This window comes from Coregonus lavaretus, assembly GCF_964263955.1.
Source record: "Coregonus lavaretus genome assembly, chromosome: 12".
Taxonomy (NCBI): Eukaryota; Metazoa; Chordata; class Actinopteri; order Salmoniformes; family Salmonidae; genus Coregonus; species Coregonus lavaretus.
In genome coordinates this window covers 8,027,000-8,046,496 of record NC_139999.1, presented here as the reverse complement: position 1 = coordinate 8,046,496, position 19,497 = coordinate 8,027,000, and the positions used below count along the sequence as shown (strand labels likewise).

The 19,497-nt window shown below is 44.8% G+C and overlaps 2 protein-coding genes across 3 annotated transcripts in view; both read left to right on the top strand.

The window, feature by feature from the left end:
* Positions 1 to 1,006: 1,006 nt before the first annotated feature.
* LOC311138725 (mitogen-activated protein kinase 14A-like) overlaps positions 1,007 to 19,497 on the top strand; it is a 31,268-nt gene continuing 12,777 nt past the window's right edge. The window contains exons 1-5 of one of the 2 annotated variants that reach the window (XM_084173524.1): positions 1,007 to 1,477; positions 7,947 to 8,076; positions 18,433 to 18,491; positions 19,043 to 19,154; positions 19,298 to 19,327. In XM_084173524.1, coding sequence (XP_084029650.1) covers positions 1,359 to 1,477; positions 7,947 to 8,076; positions 18,433 to 18,491; positions 19,043 to 19,154; positions 19,298 to 19,327 — 450 coding nt within the window. In that variant the 5' untranslated portion in view covers positions 1,007 to 1,358. Of the gene's footprint in view, positions 1,478 to 1,587; positions 1,806 to 7,946; positions 8,077 to 18,432; positions 18,492 to 19,042; positions 19,155 to 19,297; positions 19,328 to 19,497 lie in introns of those variants that run through there. The other variant, XM_084173525.1, reaches the window with a different exon arrangement.
* LOC311138726 (uncharacterized protein) lies at positions 9,458 to 14,318 on the top strand. Its single transcript, XM_084173526.1, has 2 exons — positions 9,458 to 11,838; positions 12,366 to 14,318. Exon 1 carries the CDS (start codon positions 11,279 to 11,281, stop codon positions 11,774 to 11,776), a length of 498 nt encoding a protein of 165 aa, XP_084029652.1. The 5' UTR covers positions 9,458 to 11,278; the 3' UTR covers positions 11,777 to 11,838; positions 12,366 to 14,318.

The window sequence follows — 19,497 nt, the reverse complement described above, 5'->3', positions numbered from 1 at the left end:
CGTTTGGCAACTCGAACCTTCAGCTCCCTCCACAGATTTTCTATGGGATTAAGGTCTGGATACTGGCTAGGCCACTCCAGGACCTTAATGTGCTTCTTCTTGAGCCACTCCTTTGTTGCCTTGGCCGTGTGTTTTGGGTCATTGTCATGCTGGAATACCCATCCATTACCCATTTTCAATGCCCTGGCTGAGGGAAGGAGGTTCTCACCCAAGATTTGATGGTACATGGCCCCGTCCATCATCCCTTTGATGCTGTGAAGTTGTCCTGTCCCCTTAGCAGAAACACACCCCCCAAAGCATAATGTTTCCACCTCCATGTCTGACGGTGGGGATGGTGTTCTTGGGGTCATAGGCAGCATTCCTTCTCCTCCAAACACGGCGAGTTGAGTTGATGCCAAAGAGCTCCATTTTGGTCTCATCTGACCACAACACTTTCACCCAGTTCTGCTCTGAATCATTCAGATGTTCATTGGCAAACTTTAGACGGCCCTGTATATGTGCTTTCTTGAGCAGGGGGACCTTGCGGGCGCTGCAGGATTTCAGTCCTTCAGGGCGTAGTGTGTTACCAAATGTTTTCTTGGTGACTATGGTCCCAGCTGCCTTGAGATCATTGACAAGATCCTCCCGTGTAGTTCTGGGCTGATTCTCATGATCATTGCAACTCCACGAGGTGAGATCTTGCATGGAGCCCCAGGCCGAGGGAGATTGACAGTTATTTTGTGTTTCTTCCAAATTGGTGCATTCAATTTATGATAGCCAGTGGGACAACCACTTTTTTTTTTATGGGGGGGTGGGGGAGGGGGGGGTCATCATAAGATCTTTGATTTATTATATATATTGTGGTAACGTGCAAAGGTCAATCACTCTATTTCATAGGGAATTTTTTTTTATTTTTTTGTATGTCAACATGTTATGCAACCTACAGTAAAAGGAGATTAGGAATTCCCACAGCGGGATTTCCCCATCGGCTAAACTCAAATCGCGCGAGACGTGGGAATCGGGACCGGAGCGCGCTTCGTCTGACGGAGAGAGACGTATATTCAGTTTACGTTTTCTTAAACACAAGAAACAGATTGCAATCTGCATAGAGGGAAAATCTACTGTAGCTCGTTGACCGACCGTGGTGTGTTCCGAGTCTGCTGTCCTCAAAGAGACGTAATCATATATAGTGCACGGGATAACGTTTGCACAGTTGCACTGCCTGGAATGCGCGAGATCCAATTTGTGTATCGGTTGGGTCAACAATAGTTGTCGTTGTATTGAGTTTTTAGTTTTCAGAGAGGCTCCACTGCCACGCGAAGGAGGAAACCGAAGTTACGACGGGCTTGTTTGTCTCGCAGTCTCTGAATTCTGCAGGAATGTCTCACAAGGAGAGACCAACTTTCTACAGACAGGAGCTGAACAAGACGATATGGGAGGTCCCGGAGCGGTACCAGGCCCTGTCCCCGGTCGGCTCTGGAGCCTATGGATCAGTCTGGTAAATACCGTGCAGTATGACAACAATATCTCCGAGAACTAGCTATAGAGTTGACTGTTGCATAACAAATAGCGGAGTTGGCTGAGGTTTAACCTAACGCCCGTAATAGGGCCTGGGGAAATTCAACGCTTGCTCAATCTACTGCGATGATCTACCAATAAACTATAGCATCAGTGTAGCAATTTGCAGATGGGATCAAATCACAAATCGAGCAGGGGATACTTTCTGTTTCTCTGCTGTTTACGTTATCTACAAAGTTTCAGTCAGTGTAACAAATTATTAGGCTACTGTTACTGAAACCAGATCGCCTGTGTTACGCACGCCTCGGGTTTGTATCGGATTATCTTTGTTTTTGTGCAATTCGAAACATTTTTGTCTTCCCTGGATGTTTTTCATGGTACACAACATCCTGTAAACAAAAAGTGATTGTCATTTGCGAGAAGTTAGCTGACAGAAGAAAGGCTATTCACTCTCAAGTAAACACAAAGGCACAATCGAAATTGTTTTTGAGGAAATTGTTTTACGGTGCAGATTGTTATTGTTGATAACGTAGCCTACTTATCGGTGAGGACACAGTGTGCCAATGAGTGCACGCGCCTATCGCATATCGTCGCCAGCAGCACATAAACAACAATGCTAATAGATCATCTGTCAAGGTTGTAGAATCAGAATGTGTAGGCTATATGGTTCTGGCGCCTATCTCCAAAATGTTGGATAACAATGTGTTTTTTCAACTGTGACGTCTGTATCTTGCTGGTTCGAATCCCCGAGTCGACTTGATGAAAAATCTGCCGATGTGCGTGCCCTTGAGCAAAGCACTTAACCCTAATTGCTCCTGTAAGTCGCTTTGTATAAGAGCGTCTGATAAATGACAAAAAAAAAGAAAAATTAGGCTACTGAATGAAAAACATTTTTTTGCATGGGGGTTTACAGGCTATATATAGGCTATTAAATTTGTCCCACATGATGTTGCTTGAACTTGGCTAAATCATTATGCTTTGCATCTGAATGTAAGCTGAAAGTAACTGAAACTGAACGTAAGCTTCTAGTTACATCACCCCTGTGCCCAATAGCCCCATGCATGTTCGTTCTAGTACCCCACTCCAAGCCAGCAGTATGTGTGACTGACAGAAAGTCAGTCTGCGCTGCTAGTACCTGTACGTAGTGTAGTGATAGTTCTATTCTATAGGCATCTGCTGTTCTGCCTGCTGGAGATGAGTTTAGAACAGGGCTCACGGGGGGGGGGTATAATTACAAATCATTTGTAGACTGCAAATTGACCGCAAGAAGCGCAAACGGATATAATATTTGACTAAAACATAATCATTTCAAACCTTGCTTACATTTGTGTACAATCAAGTCACTCTGTTATGCATGGTAATACTTGAGAACAGATTTCCTTAAGTTAAAATCCCTTGAAGCTGATTTCCTGGTGTTTTTAGTCTTTTATGTACAACAACACAAAATGTAGGAAATGTTTTGCTCAGAACTTTGGGGGGCAAACCCTGGTCTAGAATGATGTCATCAATTCCCGTTGAGTCTACAGGGATGAGTCATAGCCACGAGATGAGGTAACCTAGACTCCTCAGCACTGATTTCCTTTAGTCATCCTACTCAAGGTCCATTTGACAAGAAGACTTCATTATAATGTACTATTTGTACTTAATCCTCCTGTCCTGTGAGAATAATTATTTTATTTTCTGGACAGGATATGTGTCACTGCTGGGTTGTTTTGTAGCAGCTGCCTCATTTTGCTTTCAGTTGGAGAATGATGCTTTGACCCTCTGTCACTAGATGGTCACGCTATAAAGGACTACGGTGACAATGGAGATTATCATCAGAAAGTGAGCAGCAACCGAACTGATGAGCAAATATATAAGCTGTTTAGGGTTAATGGTAAGGGTAGCTGTAAGGATTAATTAATTGTCCCAGTATGAAAAATGTATGCACTCACTAACTGTAAGTCGCTCTGGATAAGAGCGTCTGCTAAATGACCCCACCCCCCAAAAAATGTTAGGTTAGCTAACTTCAGAATGTCTGTCTCTGTATCATAGCCACATATTGATGACCTGCTGCATCTCACTCTGGTCTGCTGGACAGAGCAGTTGCCTACTGATTTAATGGCGTGGCGAGAGAGCGGCAGCAGGCTGCAGTATAATGGGAGAATAGTCAGGTATTAATAGACTAACTCCTCCTCCTTGTCTTAGCTGTTCAAATCACTTAGAACTTTAAATGATCCACACACACAGCCGCGACAGTGCCTCTTCCCCGTCACGAGGTTGAAAAGGTTTGGCATGGGCCCTCAAATCCTCAAAGTTATACAACTGTACCACTGAGAGCATCTTGACTGGCTGCATCACTGCCTGGTATGGCAATAACACCGCCCTCGATCGCATGGCGCTACATCTCTGGGGCCGAGCTCCCTGCCGTCATCCAGGACCTCTATATCAGGCGGTGTGAAAGGAAGGCCCGGAAAATCGTTAAAGACTCTAACCACCCTAGCCATAGACTGTTCTCTCTGCTTCCGCACGGCAAGCGGTACCGGTGCATCTAGTCTAACACCAACAGGCTCCTGAACAGCTTCTATCCCCAAGCCATAAGACTGCTAAATAGCTAACTAAATAGCTAACAGAATGGCCACACTGACTACCTGAGTTGACCTTTGTATTTTATTATATTTTAGTCTCAATGCACACTCACAGGGCCCTACACAAATACAAACACCCACTCCATCATTTGCTCACACACATTTCTACTGACTTTATACATACCCACTCATACATCATCATGCTATTCTGTTTATCATACATCCTGATGCCTAGTCACCTTACCCCTATATATACCTACCTCTATCACTCCAGTATCCCTGCACATTGTAAATATGGTACTGGAACTGACCCTGTGTATAGTATGCTTACATACTTTATCATGTTCTTCTTATTTTTATTTCTCATGTGTTTCTGTTCTACCTCATGTTATTTTTAGTGTTACATTGTTATTGATTACTGCATTGTTGGGTTTTGAGTTTGCAAGAAAGGCATTTCACTGTACGTGTGCATGTAACATTAAAACTTGAAACTTGTTCCATTGGTCAGTTCCCGTAGTCCTGTCTGCAGTCAGTCAGTCGTTCAGGTAGTCGGTCAGACAGTCGGTCAGTCAATCAGTACGTCGGTTACCCTGTTAGACTGTTGTTCAGTCCATTCAGTCACCCTGTTAGGCTGTTGTTCAGTCCATTCAGTCACCCTGTTAGACTGTTGTTCAGTCCATTCAGTCACCCTGTTAGACTGTTGTTCAGTCCATTCAGTCACTCTGTTAGACTGTTGTTCAGTCCATTCAGTCACCCTGTTAGACTGTTGTTCAGTCTATTCAGTCACCCTGTTAGACTGTTGTTCAGTCCATTCAGTCACCCTGTTAGACTGTTGTTCAGTCCATTCAGTCACTCTGTTAGACTGTTGTTCAGTCTATTCAGTCACCCTGTTAGACTGTTGTTCAGTCCATTCAGTCACCCTGTTAGACTGTTGTTCAGTCCATTCAGTCACTCTGTGGCTGCGTTCCAGGTTTTCTTTTTGCAGTCCTGCTACTCAGATTATCAGATCTCACGTCGCCTGGAGAAGTATCTAACATATCAGGAACCACTTTAACATGATGTAGTGAGCTTATATGCGCAGCACAACTGCAAAACACAACAACCTGGCATGCCAGCCTTTCAGCCAGTCAACAAGCCCGTCAGTCATAGTTAATGTATGTATCCCTTTGTTCCTCCCTCCCTCCCTCCCTCCCTCATAGGCCTCAGTGTGACCTCTGCCTGCTAGAGGAATGTAAAGCACCATGTTGGGGATTCTAGATTTTACCCCATCTGTCACTCAAAGTATTCCTGAGAAAACCACTCCCATCTCAGACCTCACTCTATTCCTGATCGGTTCTTAGAATGGGTTATTAGAATGTGGAAGCTGTCCGGGAATTGGTTAGTTGGCTATGCGAGTTTATTCAAAGAGTGTTCAGAGAGTTATTCATAATATACACTGAGTGTACAAAACATTAAGAACACGTTCTTAATATTGAGTTGCACCCCCTCCACCCTTTTGCCCTCAGAACAGCCTCAATTGGTTGGGGCATGGACTCTACAAGGTGTCAAAAGCATTCAACAGGGATGCTGGCCCATGTTGACTCCAATGCTTTCCACAGTTGTGTGAAGTTGGCTGGATGTCCTTTGGGTGGTGGACCATTCTTGATACCCACGGGAAATGGTTGATTGTGAAAAACCCAGCAGAAACACAAACCGGTGTGTCTGGCACCTACTACCATACCCTTTTCAAAGGCACTTAAATATGTTGTCTTGTCCATTCACCCTCTGAATGGCACACATACACAATCCATGTCTCAATTGTCTCAAGGCTTAAAAATCCTTCTTTAACCTGTCTCCTCCCCTTCATCTACACTGATTTAAGTGTATTTAACAGGTGACATCAATAAGTGATCATACCATTCACCTGGTCAGTTCTTAATGTTCTGTACACTCAGTGTATATTGATATGTTTACTTTAAGACGCCCCTTTTATAAGTTTATAGACAGTTTATATGTGTATAAAATCATGAATTAACAGTTATAAGTCATTAGTTGGCTGTGGGTACAGTGAGGAGAGCTATGGTATGCAGTTCCCTCAGAGACAGCCACTAAACCATGCTTCCCAAACACACATGCATTTATAATGTAAACTAAACAATGGAGTCAAGACAACCAATGACAGGCCTGCTTTCTTGAACACGACCACATGGGCGTGTAGTTGTGGTAGCAAGTTCACTCTCAGAAAAGAAATCAAATCCTGTACGTGTCTGACTTCTTCGTAGGAACTTGCTTCCTTGGTATTTGAAGGGGGAACACAACAGTCTCTGTATTAGGCAACGTGGGATATAGAGAGGTAATGTGTCATAGCCGTCACCGCTGCAATATTTCACTGATACAAATCGTGTGTGAGAGACTCAAATGGGCAGGGCAGTTTTAACAACCACTCAACCTCTGCTCTCTGTACTCTCTGTTCAGTCTCAGGGTGTGGCCATGCTGAGGAATCACTGTATCATGGAGCACAGACAAGCCATGTTACTGTTATACACGTGGACACACGTTTCAGCACTGTCACATGATGAAGTTGAGTTGAGACACATCCACCTCTTAGCACAGTGACATAGCATAGGGGCGAATCCTAAATCATGCATCAATGTCAGTGGGAGACTAGGTGAGTGAAAATGTGATTTAGGTGGGAGTTAGGATTGGTCCCATTGAGACTAGTAAAGTAGGAGCTTCTAGAGACTGACTGCCAGTTGGTCTGGTCTGGCTACCCCATGGATAGTGACATCCCTGTATTTCCTGTTAACAGTCAGCTGCTATAAGAACCGGATGGTCAGGAGCAGATGGGAATCTTATGAGAAGGGTGCAGCAGCTGTATTAGCTGTTGACAGATACTAAAACCATGTGTTGAGAGTGAGAGACCATGTTATATCTCATCTATCAGGTGGAAGGGTAAAGGTTGCCTCAAGAATCTCCCCTACAGACGGTCAGTCATTTTCTTTGAAACGTAAACGTACAAAATGATCGAACATCTCAGATAATCTCCTAACAGGAGGGGCATGTGGTTTGGTGTTTCACTGCAGCTCAGGCCCTGGCTGAGTGTCACTGCCTTTTTTTTTTAGCTTAATGGCTGGGGAGACTGCAGGACACAGACAACAATGCTGAGAGTCTGAGACACACACACACACACGCGCCATCCATCTACAAAGCAGTAGCCAATCTGCAGAACAAACAGGCCAGCCTGGGCGTACCATCTCATTACCCTGTGATGAAACTAAGTGCAATAACGAGCCTCCATAAACAGAACAGAATTAGAAAAACATCAATGACCAGTAACCAGCCAGTAGCATATCTCTTTCCTGGCCTACCAGAGTATGATTCCGTTAAGTATTTAGTAGCCTGGGTTTTGTTTGCTCTAGTGTGCGGTAGAAGTGTGTTTATGGTGTTTCAGGCCCTCTGAGTGTTACAACTACTGCCCTACTTACGACTTCCTGGGGGGGGGAAAGCATTTCACCGAATTCTGACCACGCCAGCTCCTGCTGCCATGGAAACCTAGTAGGAAGACCCATTGTTGTTTCCAAGATCAGTTGGGAGGAGGGTTGGGGAAGAGGCTGTGTGGGTGGTAGAATGGGGGGAAATCAGGGGAGTTTTGAGAAACTGTGTGCAACGCCTCTCCAGGTCCCATGTGTACAGCGCCACTTCACATAATATTACATCATAATTGTTTAATTAAAAGTTTGGTTGAAGGTAGCATACACACACGGAATAAAAGCAATGTCATGTTGAATTGTTAATGTACAACATGTCATGAATGTGATAACAGCAATGTTATAAATGTGATATGAATGTTGTCGTTACCGTGTCGTAAGGTATCTTGTGTGTGTGCGCTCTTCAACACTGCAGCTCGTCGTATGACGTAAAGTCGGGGCTGAAGATGGCGGTGAAGAAGCTGTCCAGGCCTTTCCAGTCGATTATCCACGCTAAGAGGACCTACAGAGAACTACGGCTCCTCAAACACATGAAACACGAGAATGTGAGTTAACCCCCCCCATACACACACACACTTCATGACTTTTTACTGATCCATCACTGGGGTGAAGAAATTCTAGAAACTTTCCCAAAGTTCACGAATCCCCGTTTGAGCCTAGAGGATTATTCAACTTCCAAGAGTCCTCCAACCGGGATTTTTGAGAAATCTGTCAAGTGTGTCTGTGTGTGTGTGTGTGTGCACCACACTTGCATGTGTGTGTTGTCGCCGTCTGCCTTCCCTTTGGGGCAAGCTGACCAGACCTCCGAGTGAGAGGAATTGTATCTGACTGTGGTACTGAATGTCTGTGTTTTATAAAAAGGCTATTGATCGCTATCTCTTAAACTAAATAGCAGATGGTGAAGTGCATGTGCGTGTGCATGTTTTTGTGGGTGCATACGTGCGTGTGCGTACATGCGTGCACGCCTGAGTGTCAGGGTGACGGGGGTCAAGTGTAAGATGTCTCTGTCACATGATCCTCCAGCTTCTAACAGTGTAGCTTCTCTCTGAGCTGTCAACAGATCCGTGTCACATCCATAGAACCACAATCACTAGAACCGACAAAGCCCCCTCAGCCCTGTTAACAGATATTATGCCTGTTCTGCATTGCCGTGCTTCTGGTGTGAAGGGAAGTTTTCTCTAGACCAGGAGTAAACAACACCAGTCTCTTCCTTCGGGGTGTGGGGTTTCACTGAATGATTCAGGAGTGTGGGGTTTGACTGAATGATTCAGGAAGGGGGTTTCACTGAATGATTCAGGGGTGTGGGGTTTCACTGAATGATTCAGGGGTGTGGGGTTTCAATGAATGATTCAGGGTGTGGGGTTTCAATGAATGATTCAGGGGTGTGGGGTTTCAATGAATGATTCAGGGGTGTGGGGTTTCACTGAATGATTCAGGGGTGTGGGGTTTAACTGAATTATTCAGGATTGGGGGTTTCACTGAATGATTCAGGGGTGTGGGGTTTCACTGAATGATTCAGGGGTGTGGGGTTTCACTGAATGATTCAGGGGTGTGGGGTTTCACTGAATGATTCAGGGGTGTGGGATTTCACTGAATGATTCAGGGTTGGGGGTTTCACTGAATGATTCAGGGGTGTGGGGTTTCACTGATTGATTCAGGGGTGTGGGGTTTCACTGAATGATTCAGGGGTGTGGGATTTCACTGAATGATTCAGGGTTGGGGGTTTCACTGAATGATTCAGGGGTGTGGGGTTTCACTGATTGATTCAGGGGTGTGGGGTTTCACTGATTGATTCAGGGGTGTGGGGTTTCACTGATTGATTCAGGGGTGTGGGGTTTCAATGAATGATTCAGGGGTGTGGGGTTTCAATGAATGATTCAGGGGTGTGGGGTTTCAATGAATGATTCAGGTGTGTGGGCTTTCACTGAATGATTCAGGGGTGTGGGGTTTCACTGAATGATTCAGGGTTGGGGGTTTCACTGAATGATTCAGGGGTGTGGGATTTCACTGAATGATTCAGGGGTGTTTAACAATGGTGACACACTAGGTCAACTGCTGTGTGTCGTGGTCAAAACGGAGTTTAACTCAGTTACTAATCTGAATCTGACAATGCTGGTGGTGATTGTGCAGAAGGTCTACCCAAACTTTCAAACTTGTCTCTCTGTGTTGAGGTAACTCAGCTGCAGGAAGGGAACTGTAGATTGTCTCTCTGTGAGTTGAGGTAACTCAGCTGCAGGAAGGGAACAGTAAATTGTCTCTCTGTGAGTTGCGGTAACTCCGCTGCAGGAAGGGAACAGTAGAATACAGTATGATCCACAGAGAGTGTGTGTGTTTGAGCTGTTAAAGCTTCTCTGTCTGAATTTAGGGAACAGTTAGTTCTCAGCAGTAGGAAAGGGAACAGTAGAATAGTATGCTACACCTGACAGAGAGAGTGTGTGTTAAAACTTCTCTCTCTAAGTTGAGGTAACTGTCAGCAGCAGGGTGAGGTAACTGTCAGCAGCAGGGTGAGGTAACTGTCAGCAGCAGGGTGAGGTAACTGTCAGCAGCAGGGTGAGGTAACTGTCAGCAGCAGGGTGAGGTAACTGTCAGCAGCAGGGTGAGGTAACTGTCAGCAGCAGGGTGAGGTAACTGTCAGCAGCAGGGTGAGGTAACTGTCAGCAGCATGGTGAGGTGACTGTCAGCAGCAGGGTGAGGTAACTGTCAGCAGCAGGGTGAGGTAACTGTCAGCAGCAGGGTGAGGTAACTGTCAGCAGCAGGGTGAGGTAACTGTCAGCAGCAGGGTGAGGTAACTCTCAGCAGCAGGGTGAGGTAACTGTCAGCAGCAGGGTGAGGTAACTGTCAGCAGCAGGGTGAGGTAACTGTCAGCAGCAGGGTGAGGTAACTCTCAGCAGCAGGGTGAGGTAACTCTCAGCAGCAGGGTGAGGTAACTGTCAGCAGCAGGGTGAGGTAACGCTCAGCAGCAGGGTGAGGTAACTGTCAGCAGTAGGGTGAGGTAACTTTCAGCAGCAGGGAAGGGAACTGTCAGCAGCAGGGTGTGATCTACCTGACACAGCTTCTGACCCGGTTATTCTTTGAGCTGATTTCCCCACTGTTGCCTGGTTACGCTGTTGGTTATGTTTTTTTAGAAAGCCAGAGTCGGCCAATTACTGTTTGCTTTGGCTGGAGTCCACCAATCGCAGTGGGCTCTGCCCTGTGTGGGCGGTGTGGAGTTGTGTTGTTATGAAACCCACCCACCTCAGTCCCTTTCTCTAGAAGGGGGCACACTGGGTCTGACACCAATGTCTCCTCTACTCCTCTCCTCTCTATTCACCCACACACTGCCTGCATGCTAGCTCTGCTCTCCCACTATTGCTCTTTCTGCCTCTCTCTGCTACTCTTTCCCTCTCTCTCTTTCCCTCTCTCTCTCTCTCATCTGCCTCTCTCTCTCTCCTCTGCCTCTCTCTCTCTTAGGACCTCTGATTTCCTGTTCAGAGTTCATTCAGCACTTTCCGTATGTGTTAACAGCCTCACACACACACACACACAGCAAACATTAGCTTCACATCTCCAACTCAATCATCAAGTTTGCTGACGACACAACAGTGGTAGGCCTGATTACCAACAACGACGAGACAGCCTACAGGGAGGAGGTTAGGGCCCTGGCAGAGTGGTGCCAGGAAAATAACCTCTCCCTCAACGTCAACAAAACGAAGGAGCTGATCGTGGACTACAGGAAACAGCAGAGAGAGCACGCACCCATCCACATCGATGGGGGCCGCAGTGGAGAGGGTCAAAAGCTTCGGCGTACACATCACTGAGGACCTGAAATGTTCCCTCCACACAGACAGTGTGGTGAAGAAGGCGCAACAGTGCCTCTACAACCTCAGGAGACTGAAGAAATTTGGCTTGGCCCCTAAGACCCTCACAAACTTCTACAGATGCACCATTGAGAGTATCCTGTCGGGCTGTATCACCACCTGGTATGGCAACTGCACCGTCCGCAACCGCAGAGCTCTCCAGAGGGTGGTGCGGTCTGCCCAACGCATCACCGGGGACACACTGCCTGCCCCCCAGGACATCTACAGCACCCGGTGTCACAGGAAGGCCAAAAAGAACATCAAGGACCTCAGCCATCCGAGCCACGGCCTGTTCACCCCGCTACCATCTAGAAGGCGGAGACAGTACAGGTGCATCCAAGCTGGGACCGAGAGACTGATAAACAGCTTCTATCTCCAGGCCATCAGACTGTTAAACACTCACCACTAGCCGGCCTCCGCCCAGTACCCTGCCCTGAACTTTAGTCACTGTTACTAGCCGGCTACCACCAGGTACTCTACCCTGCACCTTAGAGACTGCTGCCCTATGTACATAGACATGGAACACTGGTCACTTTAATAATGTTTACATACTGTTGTACCCACTTCATATGCATATACTGTATTCTAGTCAAGGCTCATCCTATATAACTACTGCTGTACACACCTTTTCTATTCATATACTGTCCATACATACCCCTATTTTATATATACAGTACCAGTCAAAGGTTTGGACACACCTACTCATTCAAGGGTATTTCTTTATTTTTACTATTTTCTACATTGTAGAAGAATAGTGAAGACATCAAAACTATGAAATAACACATATGGAATCATGTAGTTACCAAAAAAGTGTTAAACAAATGAAAATACATTTTAGATATTTTCAAGGTAGCCACCCTTTGCCTTGATGACAGCTTTGCACACTCTTGGCATTCTCTCGACCGGCTTCATGAGGTAGTCACCTGGAATGCATTTCAATTAACAGGTGTGCCTTGTTAATTTGTGGAATTTCTTTCCTTCTTAATGCGTTTGCGCAGGTTTTCATCAAGGATCTCTCTGTACTTTGCTCCGGTCATCTTTGCCTCGATCCTGACCAGTCCCTGCCGCTGAAAAACATCCCCACAGCATGATGCTGCCACCACCATGCTTCAGCCTAGGGATAGTGCCAGGTTTCCTCCAGACGTGACGCTTGGCATTCAGGCCAAAGAGTTCAATCTTGGTTTCATCAGACCAGAGAATCTTGATTCTCATGGTCTGAGAGTCTTTAGGTGCCTTTTGGCAAACTCCAAGCGGGCTGTCGTGTATTTTACTGAGGAGTGGCTTCTGTCTGGCCACTCTACCGTAAAGGCCTGATTGGTGGAGTGCTGCAGAGATGGTTGTCCTTCTGGAAGGTTCTCCCATCTCCACAGAGGAACTCTGGAGCTCTGTCAGTGACCATCGGGTTCTTGGTCACCTCCCTGACCAAGGCCCTTCTCCCCTGATTGCTTAATTTGGCCGGGCGGCCAGCTCTAGGAAGAGTTTTGGTGGTTCCAAACTTATTCCATTTAAGAATGATGGAGGCCACTGTGTTCTTGGGGACCTTCAATGCTGCAGACATTTTCTGGGACCCTTCCCCAGATCTGTGCCTCAACACAATCCTGTCTCGGAGCTCTACGGACAATTCCTTTGACCTCATGGCTTGGTTTTTGCTCTGACATACACTTTCAACTGTGGGACTTTGTATAGACAGGTGTGTGCCTTTCCAAATCATGTCCAATCAATTGAATTTACCACAGGTGGACTCCAATCAAGTTCTAGAAACATCTCAAGGATGATCAATGGAACAGGATGCACTTGAGCTCAATTTCGAGTCTCATAGCAAAGGGTCTGAATACTTAATTCTAGAAATTTCTAGAAATTTCTAGAAATCTGTTTCGCTTTGTCAATTTGGGGTATTGTGTGTAGATTGCTGAGGAAAGTGTTTTATTTAATCAATTTTAGAATAAGGCTGTAACATAACAGAATGTGGAAAAAGTCAAGGGGTCTGAATACTTTCTACACACACACGAATACTATACTGAACAAAAATATATGCAACAATTTTACTGAGTTACAGTTCATATAAGGAAATCAGTATATTGAAATAAATTCATTAGGCCCTAACCTATGGATTTCACATGACTGGGCAGGGGTGCAGCCCTGGGTGGGCCTGGGAGGGCATAGTCCTACCCACGGGGGAGCCAGCCACAGCCAATCAGATCAGAATGAGTTTTTCTCCACAAAAGGGCTTTATTACAGACAGAAATACTCCTCAGTTTATCAGTTGTCCGGGTGTTGGTCTCAGACGAACCCGCAGGTGAAGAAGCCGGATGTGGAGGTACTGGGCTGGTGTGGTTATACGTGGTCTGCGGATGTGAGGCCGGTTGGAGGTACTGCCAAATACTCTAAAACGACGCTGGAGGCTTATGGTAGAGAAATCCATAAAAAAATATCTGGCAACAGCTCTGGTGGACATTCCTGCAGTCAGCATGCCAATTACACACTCCCTCAAAACTTGAGGCATCTGTGGCATTGTGTTGTGTGACAAAACTGCAAATTTTAGAGTGGCCTTTTATTGTCCCCAGTACAAGGTGCACTGATGTAATGGTCATGCTGTTTAATCAGATTATTGATATGCCACACCTGTCAGGTGGATGGATTATCTTGGCAAAGGAGAAATGCTCACTAACAGGGATGTAAACACATTTGTTGACAGAATTTGAGAGAAATAAGCTTTTTGTGCGTATGGAACATGTATTTCAGCTCATGAAACATGGGACCAACACTTTACATGTTGCGTTTATATTTTTGTTCAGTATAGATGTACAGTGCTATGAAAAAGTATTTGCCCCCTTTCTAATATTCTCTACTTTTGCATATTTGCAGGAAGCATTTGGTTGGAGTCATTGCAGCTAAAGGTGGCACAACCAGTTATTGAGTGTAAGGGGGCAATTACTTTTTCACACAGGGGAATTGGGTGTTGCATAACTTTGTTTATGAAATAAATATGTAATTGTTGTGTTATTTGTTCACTTATGTTCCCTTTATCTAATATTAGGTTTTGGTTGAAGATCTGATAACATTCAGTATCACAAATATGCAAAAGTAGAGAAAATTAGAAAGGGGGCAAATACTTTTCCATAGCACTGTACATTAATATGGAGTTGGTCCCCCCTTTGCTGCTATAACAGCCTCCACTCTTCTGGGAAGGTTTTCCACTAGATGTTGAAACATTGCTGCAGGGACTTGCTTCCATTCAGCCACAAGAGCATTAGTGAGGTCGGCATTGATGTTGGGCGATTAGGCCTGGCTCGCAGTAGGCGTTCCAATTCATCCCAAAGGTGTTCGATGGGGTTGAGGTCAGGGCTCTGTGCAGGCCAGTCAAGTTCTTCCACACCGATCTCGACAAACCATTTCTGTATGGACCTCGCTTTGTGCACCGAGGCATTGTCATGCTGAAACAGGAAAGGGCCTTCCCCAAACTGTTGCCACAAAGTTGGATGCACAGAATCGTCTAGAATGTCATTGTATGCTGTAGTGTAACTGTCCCTTCACTGGAACTGAGGCCTAGCCCGAACCATGAAAAACAGCCCCAGACCATTACTCCTCCTCCACCAAACTTTACAGTTGGCACTATGCATTCGAGCAGGTAGCGTTCTCCTGGCATCCACCAAACCCAGATTTGTCCGTCAGACTGCCAGATGGTGAAGCGTGATTCATCACTCCAAAGAACGCGTTTCCACTGCTCCAGAGTCCAATGGCAGCGAGCTTTACGCCACTCCAGCCGACGCTTGGCATTGTGCATGGTGAGCTTAGGCAAACCCATTTCATGAAGCTCCTGTCGAACAGTTGTTATGCTGACGTTGCTTCCAGAGGCAGTTTTTGAAAGTCACTGAGCTCTTCAGTAAGGCCATTCTACTGCCAATTTTTGTCTATGGAGATTGCATGGCTGTGTGCTCGATTTTATACACCTGTCAGCAATGGGTGTGGCTGAAATAGCCGAATCCACTAGTTTGAAGGGGTGTCCACATACTTTAGTATATTCCGGACTCTGACATTGCTCGTTCTGATATTTCTTAATAAAAAAAAATAAAAAAATGTGTTTTGTATTGCTAGGTGTTACTGCACTGTTGGAGCTAGAAACGCATTTCACTGCACCTACGATAACATTTGATTTGATTTTCTGCCTTGTGAGGAGAGAAGAACAGTGGCGTAGGCTGTTCCAAAGCTTTGAGAACAACCTGACGTTACTGGAGTCTAAAATCCACAATCATTGTTTAATGAAACGTGATGTTCTTGGTTGTCAAAGAAACCTTTATCTGATGTTAAAACGCAGTGATGGACCATGTCAAGGACACCGTGCGGTAGCACAGTCTCGCCATGACGTTGCTTGTTGTCCTTGCGTAGAGAAAAAGTTGGAAACCATTCCCTATGTTTGCACACTCTGCACATTGCCTCATTCACCCTGAGGGGTTTTAGCAATTTGAAAGACGACGACATGTTGTGTTTGTAAAAATGTTATCTGTAGTGTGACTTGTTTTGTGTCAGTGTCAATGGCCATGTCCGAATCTGTCTTGCCTCCTACTTACTAAAACTACATATGTTGTACCAATCGTCCTTAGGGCTGACCCCATTTAGTCGACTGGTCGATAGGCTGTTGGTCGACCAAGATTTTGTTCAGTCGAGCAGTCTAAAATATATATATTTTTTTTATGGCACATGAGACACTGTCTCAGTGGACTAGTCCATTGCGGAGGCCGCGGGGGTGGCACACCAGGATCACCAGTACTACATTTACCTTTAATCCTTATAATTTACCATCTACAATGTTGGTTTGGTTACGGTAATTTCTGTTAATGCATTCAATATATTATTATTACAGTCTTTTACCGTTCTCATTGTCAGAGTATTTGGCTACAGGAACAAGTTTTGGTTTATTTCTTTCCATTTACGAGTTTTGTCAATTTGTTCATTGTCTTTTGTTTGTAGTGCTCCTGTCAATGTTAAGGACCTCATTATACATAGAAGTCAATCAATCAAATGTATTTATAAAGCCCTTTTTACATCAGCAGATGTCACAAAGTGCAATACAGAAACCCAGCCTAAAACCCCAAACAGCAATGCAGATGTAGAAGTAGGCCTGGGCTACCTGGCCTGTGTGCAAATGTAGGCCTAGAAATGTGCCCATTTGAGGATCTGATAGCATTTCTGATTGATTGTCTTAACTTCTCAAAATAATTTTTTTCTTCACCTCAAACAGCGAGTAAATGAAGTCTGTTTTTACATCCATTGAGAATGACAATAGTTCCTCAACGTAGCCTATTTGAAAAATCTTTCCAGCTCTCTACCTTTCGATAACCTCTCGGCGTGAAAGGGAGAAAATAATGTCATGCTCTGACCCGGTGGAAACGTCATAAAATAGGCCTACCTGATTACTTCTTATCCTACAGCTGTGTCTGTCTGGCCAGCGGGAAACCGAGGGCCCAGAATATTTTATACAATGTTGCAAGTTTGCAATTAATTTTTTATCAGGATATTTTCTACCTGCAGGCTGCAATGTTTTTATTTGTTGCCTTTATGTAGGATATTTTTACATAGTTGGCAATAGAAGTTACTTTTAGAATTTTGATTAACCACATCATAATAATTGAGATACAAATACTTTATTATCAATTAAATGAAACTTTTCCACTAAAATGTGCGTAAAAAAAATCCTAACTGGCAAGCAGATCGGTAGAAATGGCATTCCAAAAGGAAAAGGTGACCGTCTTCTTCTTCTATGGTATAATGGCGTTCGCAACAATTTGATGTGCATTCCGCCACCTACTGTGCGGGTGAATAAAAAGGATCCCAAAAAAATGAAATAATGTGGGTAAAAAATAAATCTATCATACAAAATATAAAAAAAGAAATTAACTAAACAAAATCAACCTGCTTTTCTGTAAAAAACTCATTATAATCAGGTCCCTACACAGGCTCAATACACTCCTGTGAGGGCGGGACATTTCCTAGCGACAATAGTCCTGGCAGTGAAGTCTTTGAGCCCAAAAAACTTATCGGCTGCAGATGTAATGATGTCCAGCTTTTTGGACTTCTTAGACACTTGTGCAGGACAATTTAATAACTGTGGCTATAAATGCCACAAAATCCACTTTCTTCACAATGAGTGTATCCAGATCACTCGATTTGACTTAAAACACTAGCAACTGGTTGCAATGCATCCACCGCCATATCTTCAACAATGTTGCATCTTCCTCCTTCGACTCTCTTCACCACCTCCACATATTAGATCTGCTGCGCAGCCCTGATCCTTGACACCTCGACCTCCTTCACCCTAACAGGGCACTCAGGGAAGTCCGGAGTATGATCCCCACCACATTTTCCATTGACAGATTCTTCAATACTATACTTCTCCCGTCTGCAAACATTTGACACGTGACCATATCCTTTACAATTTCCACACTGTAACGGTTTGGACACAAATGCTCTCACCCGCATACCTCTGGCTCCCTCAAGTCATTTGTGAGACTTCATTATTTAATCACAGTGCTTAAAGCATCAGACAAGCTCAGTAGCCTACATATAGTTGATTTTATTAAAAACACATAGGATGGGTCTATTTAGGGGAAAATGTTTTTGGTCGAAAGAACAGAAGACTAGGTCGACCAAGGTTTTTCTCTTTTTTTATGTATGCAGTAAGCAACGCATATCAACATACTAGGCTCACCCATACTGAGAATGCGTCATCAATTGTGTAATTGCTTTGTTTCCCAACATTAATTTATTTTGCTACAGCTGGTGCCATTCTGTGGTTATCAGCTATTGTCAAATACACGGAGGTCGGAAAAGACTAATCTCTTCCTCAATAACATGTAGCTATGAGTATGACATCCTGGCATTTAAATCATACTACATTTTAGAAATGTCACATAGTATAAAACGTTATATTTTCGCATTAAACCAATCAGCCTACTATTTAGAACACAAGTACGGGTATTCGGACACGGCCAATGTTTTGTCTCTAGTGTGAGTCGTGTCTGTTGTGTGTAGAACGTTGTGTAACCTTTGACCTTCTCTCTCTGTTAGGTGATTGGTCTGTTGGATGTTTTTACGCCCGCCACCAGCCTAGAGGAGTTCAACGACGTGTGAGTAATCTCTTTCTTTCTCTTTCCTCCACGTCTATCCCCCCCCTCTCTGGCAGTTCATATAGCTCTTGGAGTTCAAGTTGCCTAGCAGAACACATGCGCGGACACACACACACACACACACACACACACACACACACACACACACATGCACGTGTGATATGATGGTTTATTTAAACAAACCTATTTCTGCAGATCTATATTTCATATGGTTTGTCGTGTGGTTCGTCTCACTAAGGAACATGCAGGGTTACCACGTGCACACATTATTCCTTATTTCCATGGTAACAAGCATTCCACTCTCTCCGTGGCTGCCAGTGTGTGTGCAGAATACTGACGCAATAACCTTCACTTCATATTGGGCTAGGATATGATACCTGTCACACACAACTCTCCCTGGTTCACCCTAAAGGATCTGTAAAGCACTTAACAGTGTTTATGGCTTGAAATTTGTAGTGCTGGCAGAGGAGACTCTCTCTCTTGCTCGACCGTTGTCGTGTTGCCATGGTAACAACCTGTCTTCCTCTTTTTGGGGGGGATTTGATTGACAGGTACCTGGTGACCCACCTGATGGGGGCGGACCTCAACAACATAGTGAAGTGTCAGAAGCTGACAGACGACCACGTGCAGTTCCTCATATACCAGATCCTCAGGGGACTCAAGGTAGGTGTCTCTGTCTGTCTGGGTCTGTGTGTCTGTCTTTGTCGGTCTGTGTGTCTAACTGTCTGTGCATGTGTTTTCCATAGCTGCAGCAGGTAAAGGTTCCATAGGTATGGAGTGTTCTTAATTGTTGTTTTGTTTTGCAGTATATCCATTCAGCAGACATCATCCACAGAGTAAGTAACATCATATTTACATTTCATATTTAAATCAAGATGCTTGCATGGGGGGTGGAGGATGGCAATACTACTCAACACCTTCCTTATTTTCCCCTCCGTCCCTCTCTCTCTTCTCCCTCCCTCACGCTCCCCTGCCTCCCTCCCTCCCTCATCTCTCTACTCCCTCC

Excerpts from the sequence above, each read along its gene's own strand:
- LOC311138726 (XM_084173526.1), top strand. The coding sequence starts at position 11,279 with ATGGGGGCCGCAGTGGAGAGGGTCAAAAGCTTCGGCGTACACATCACT.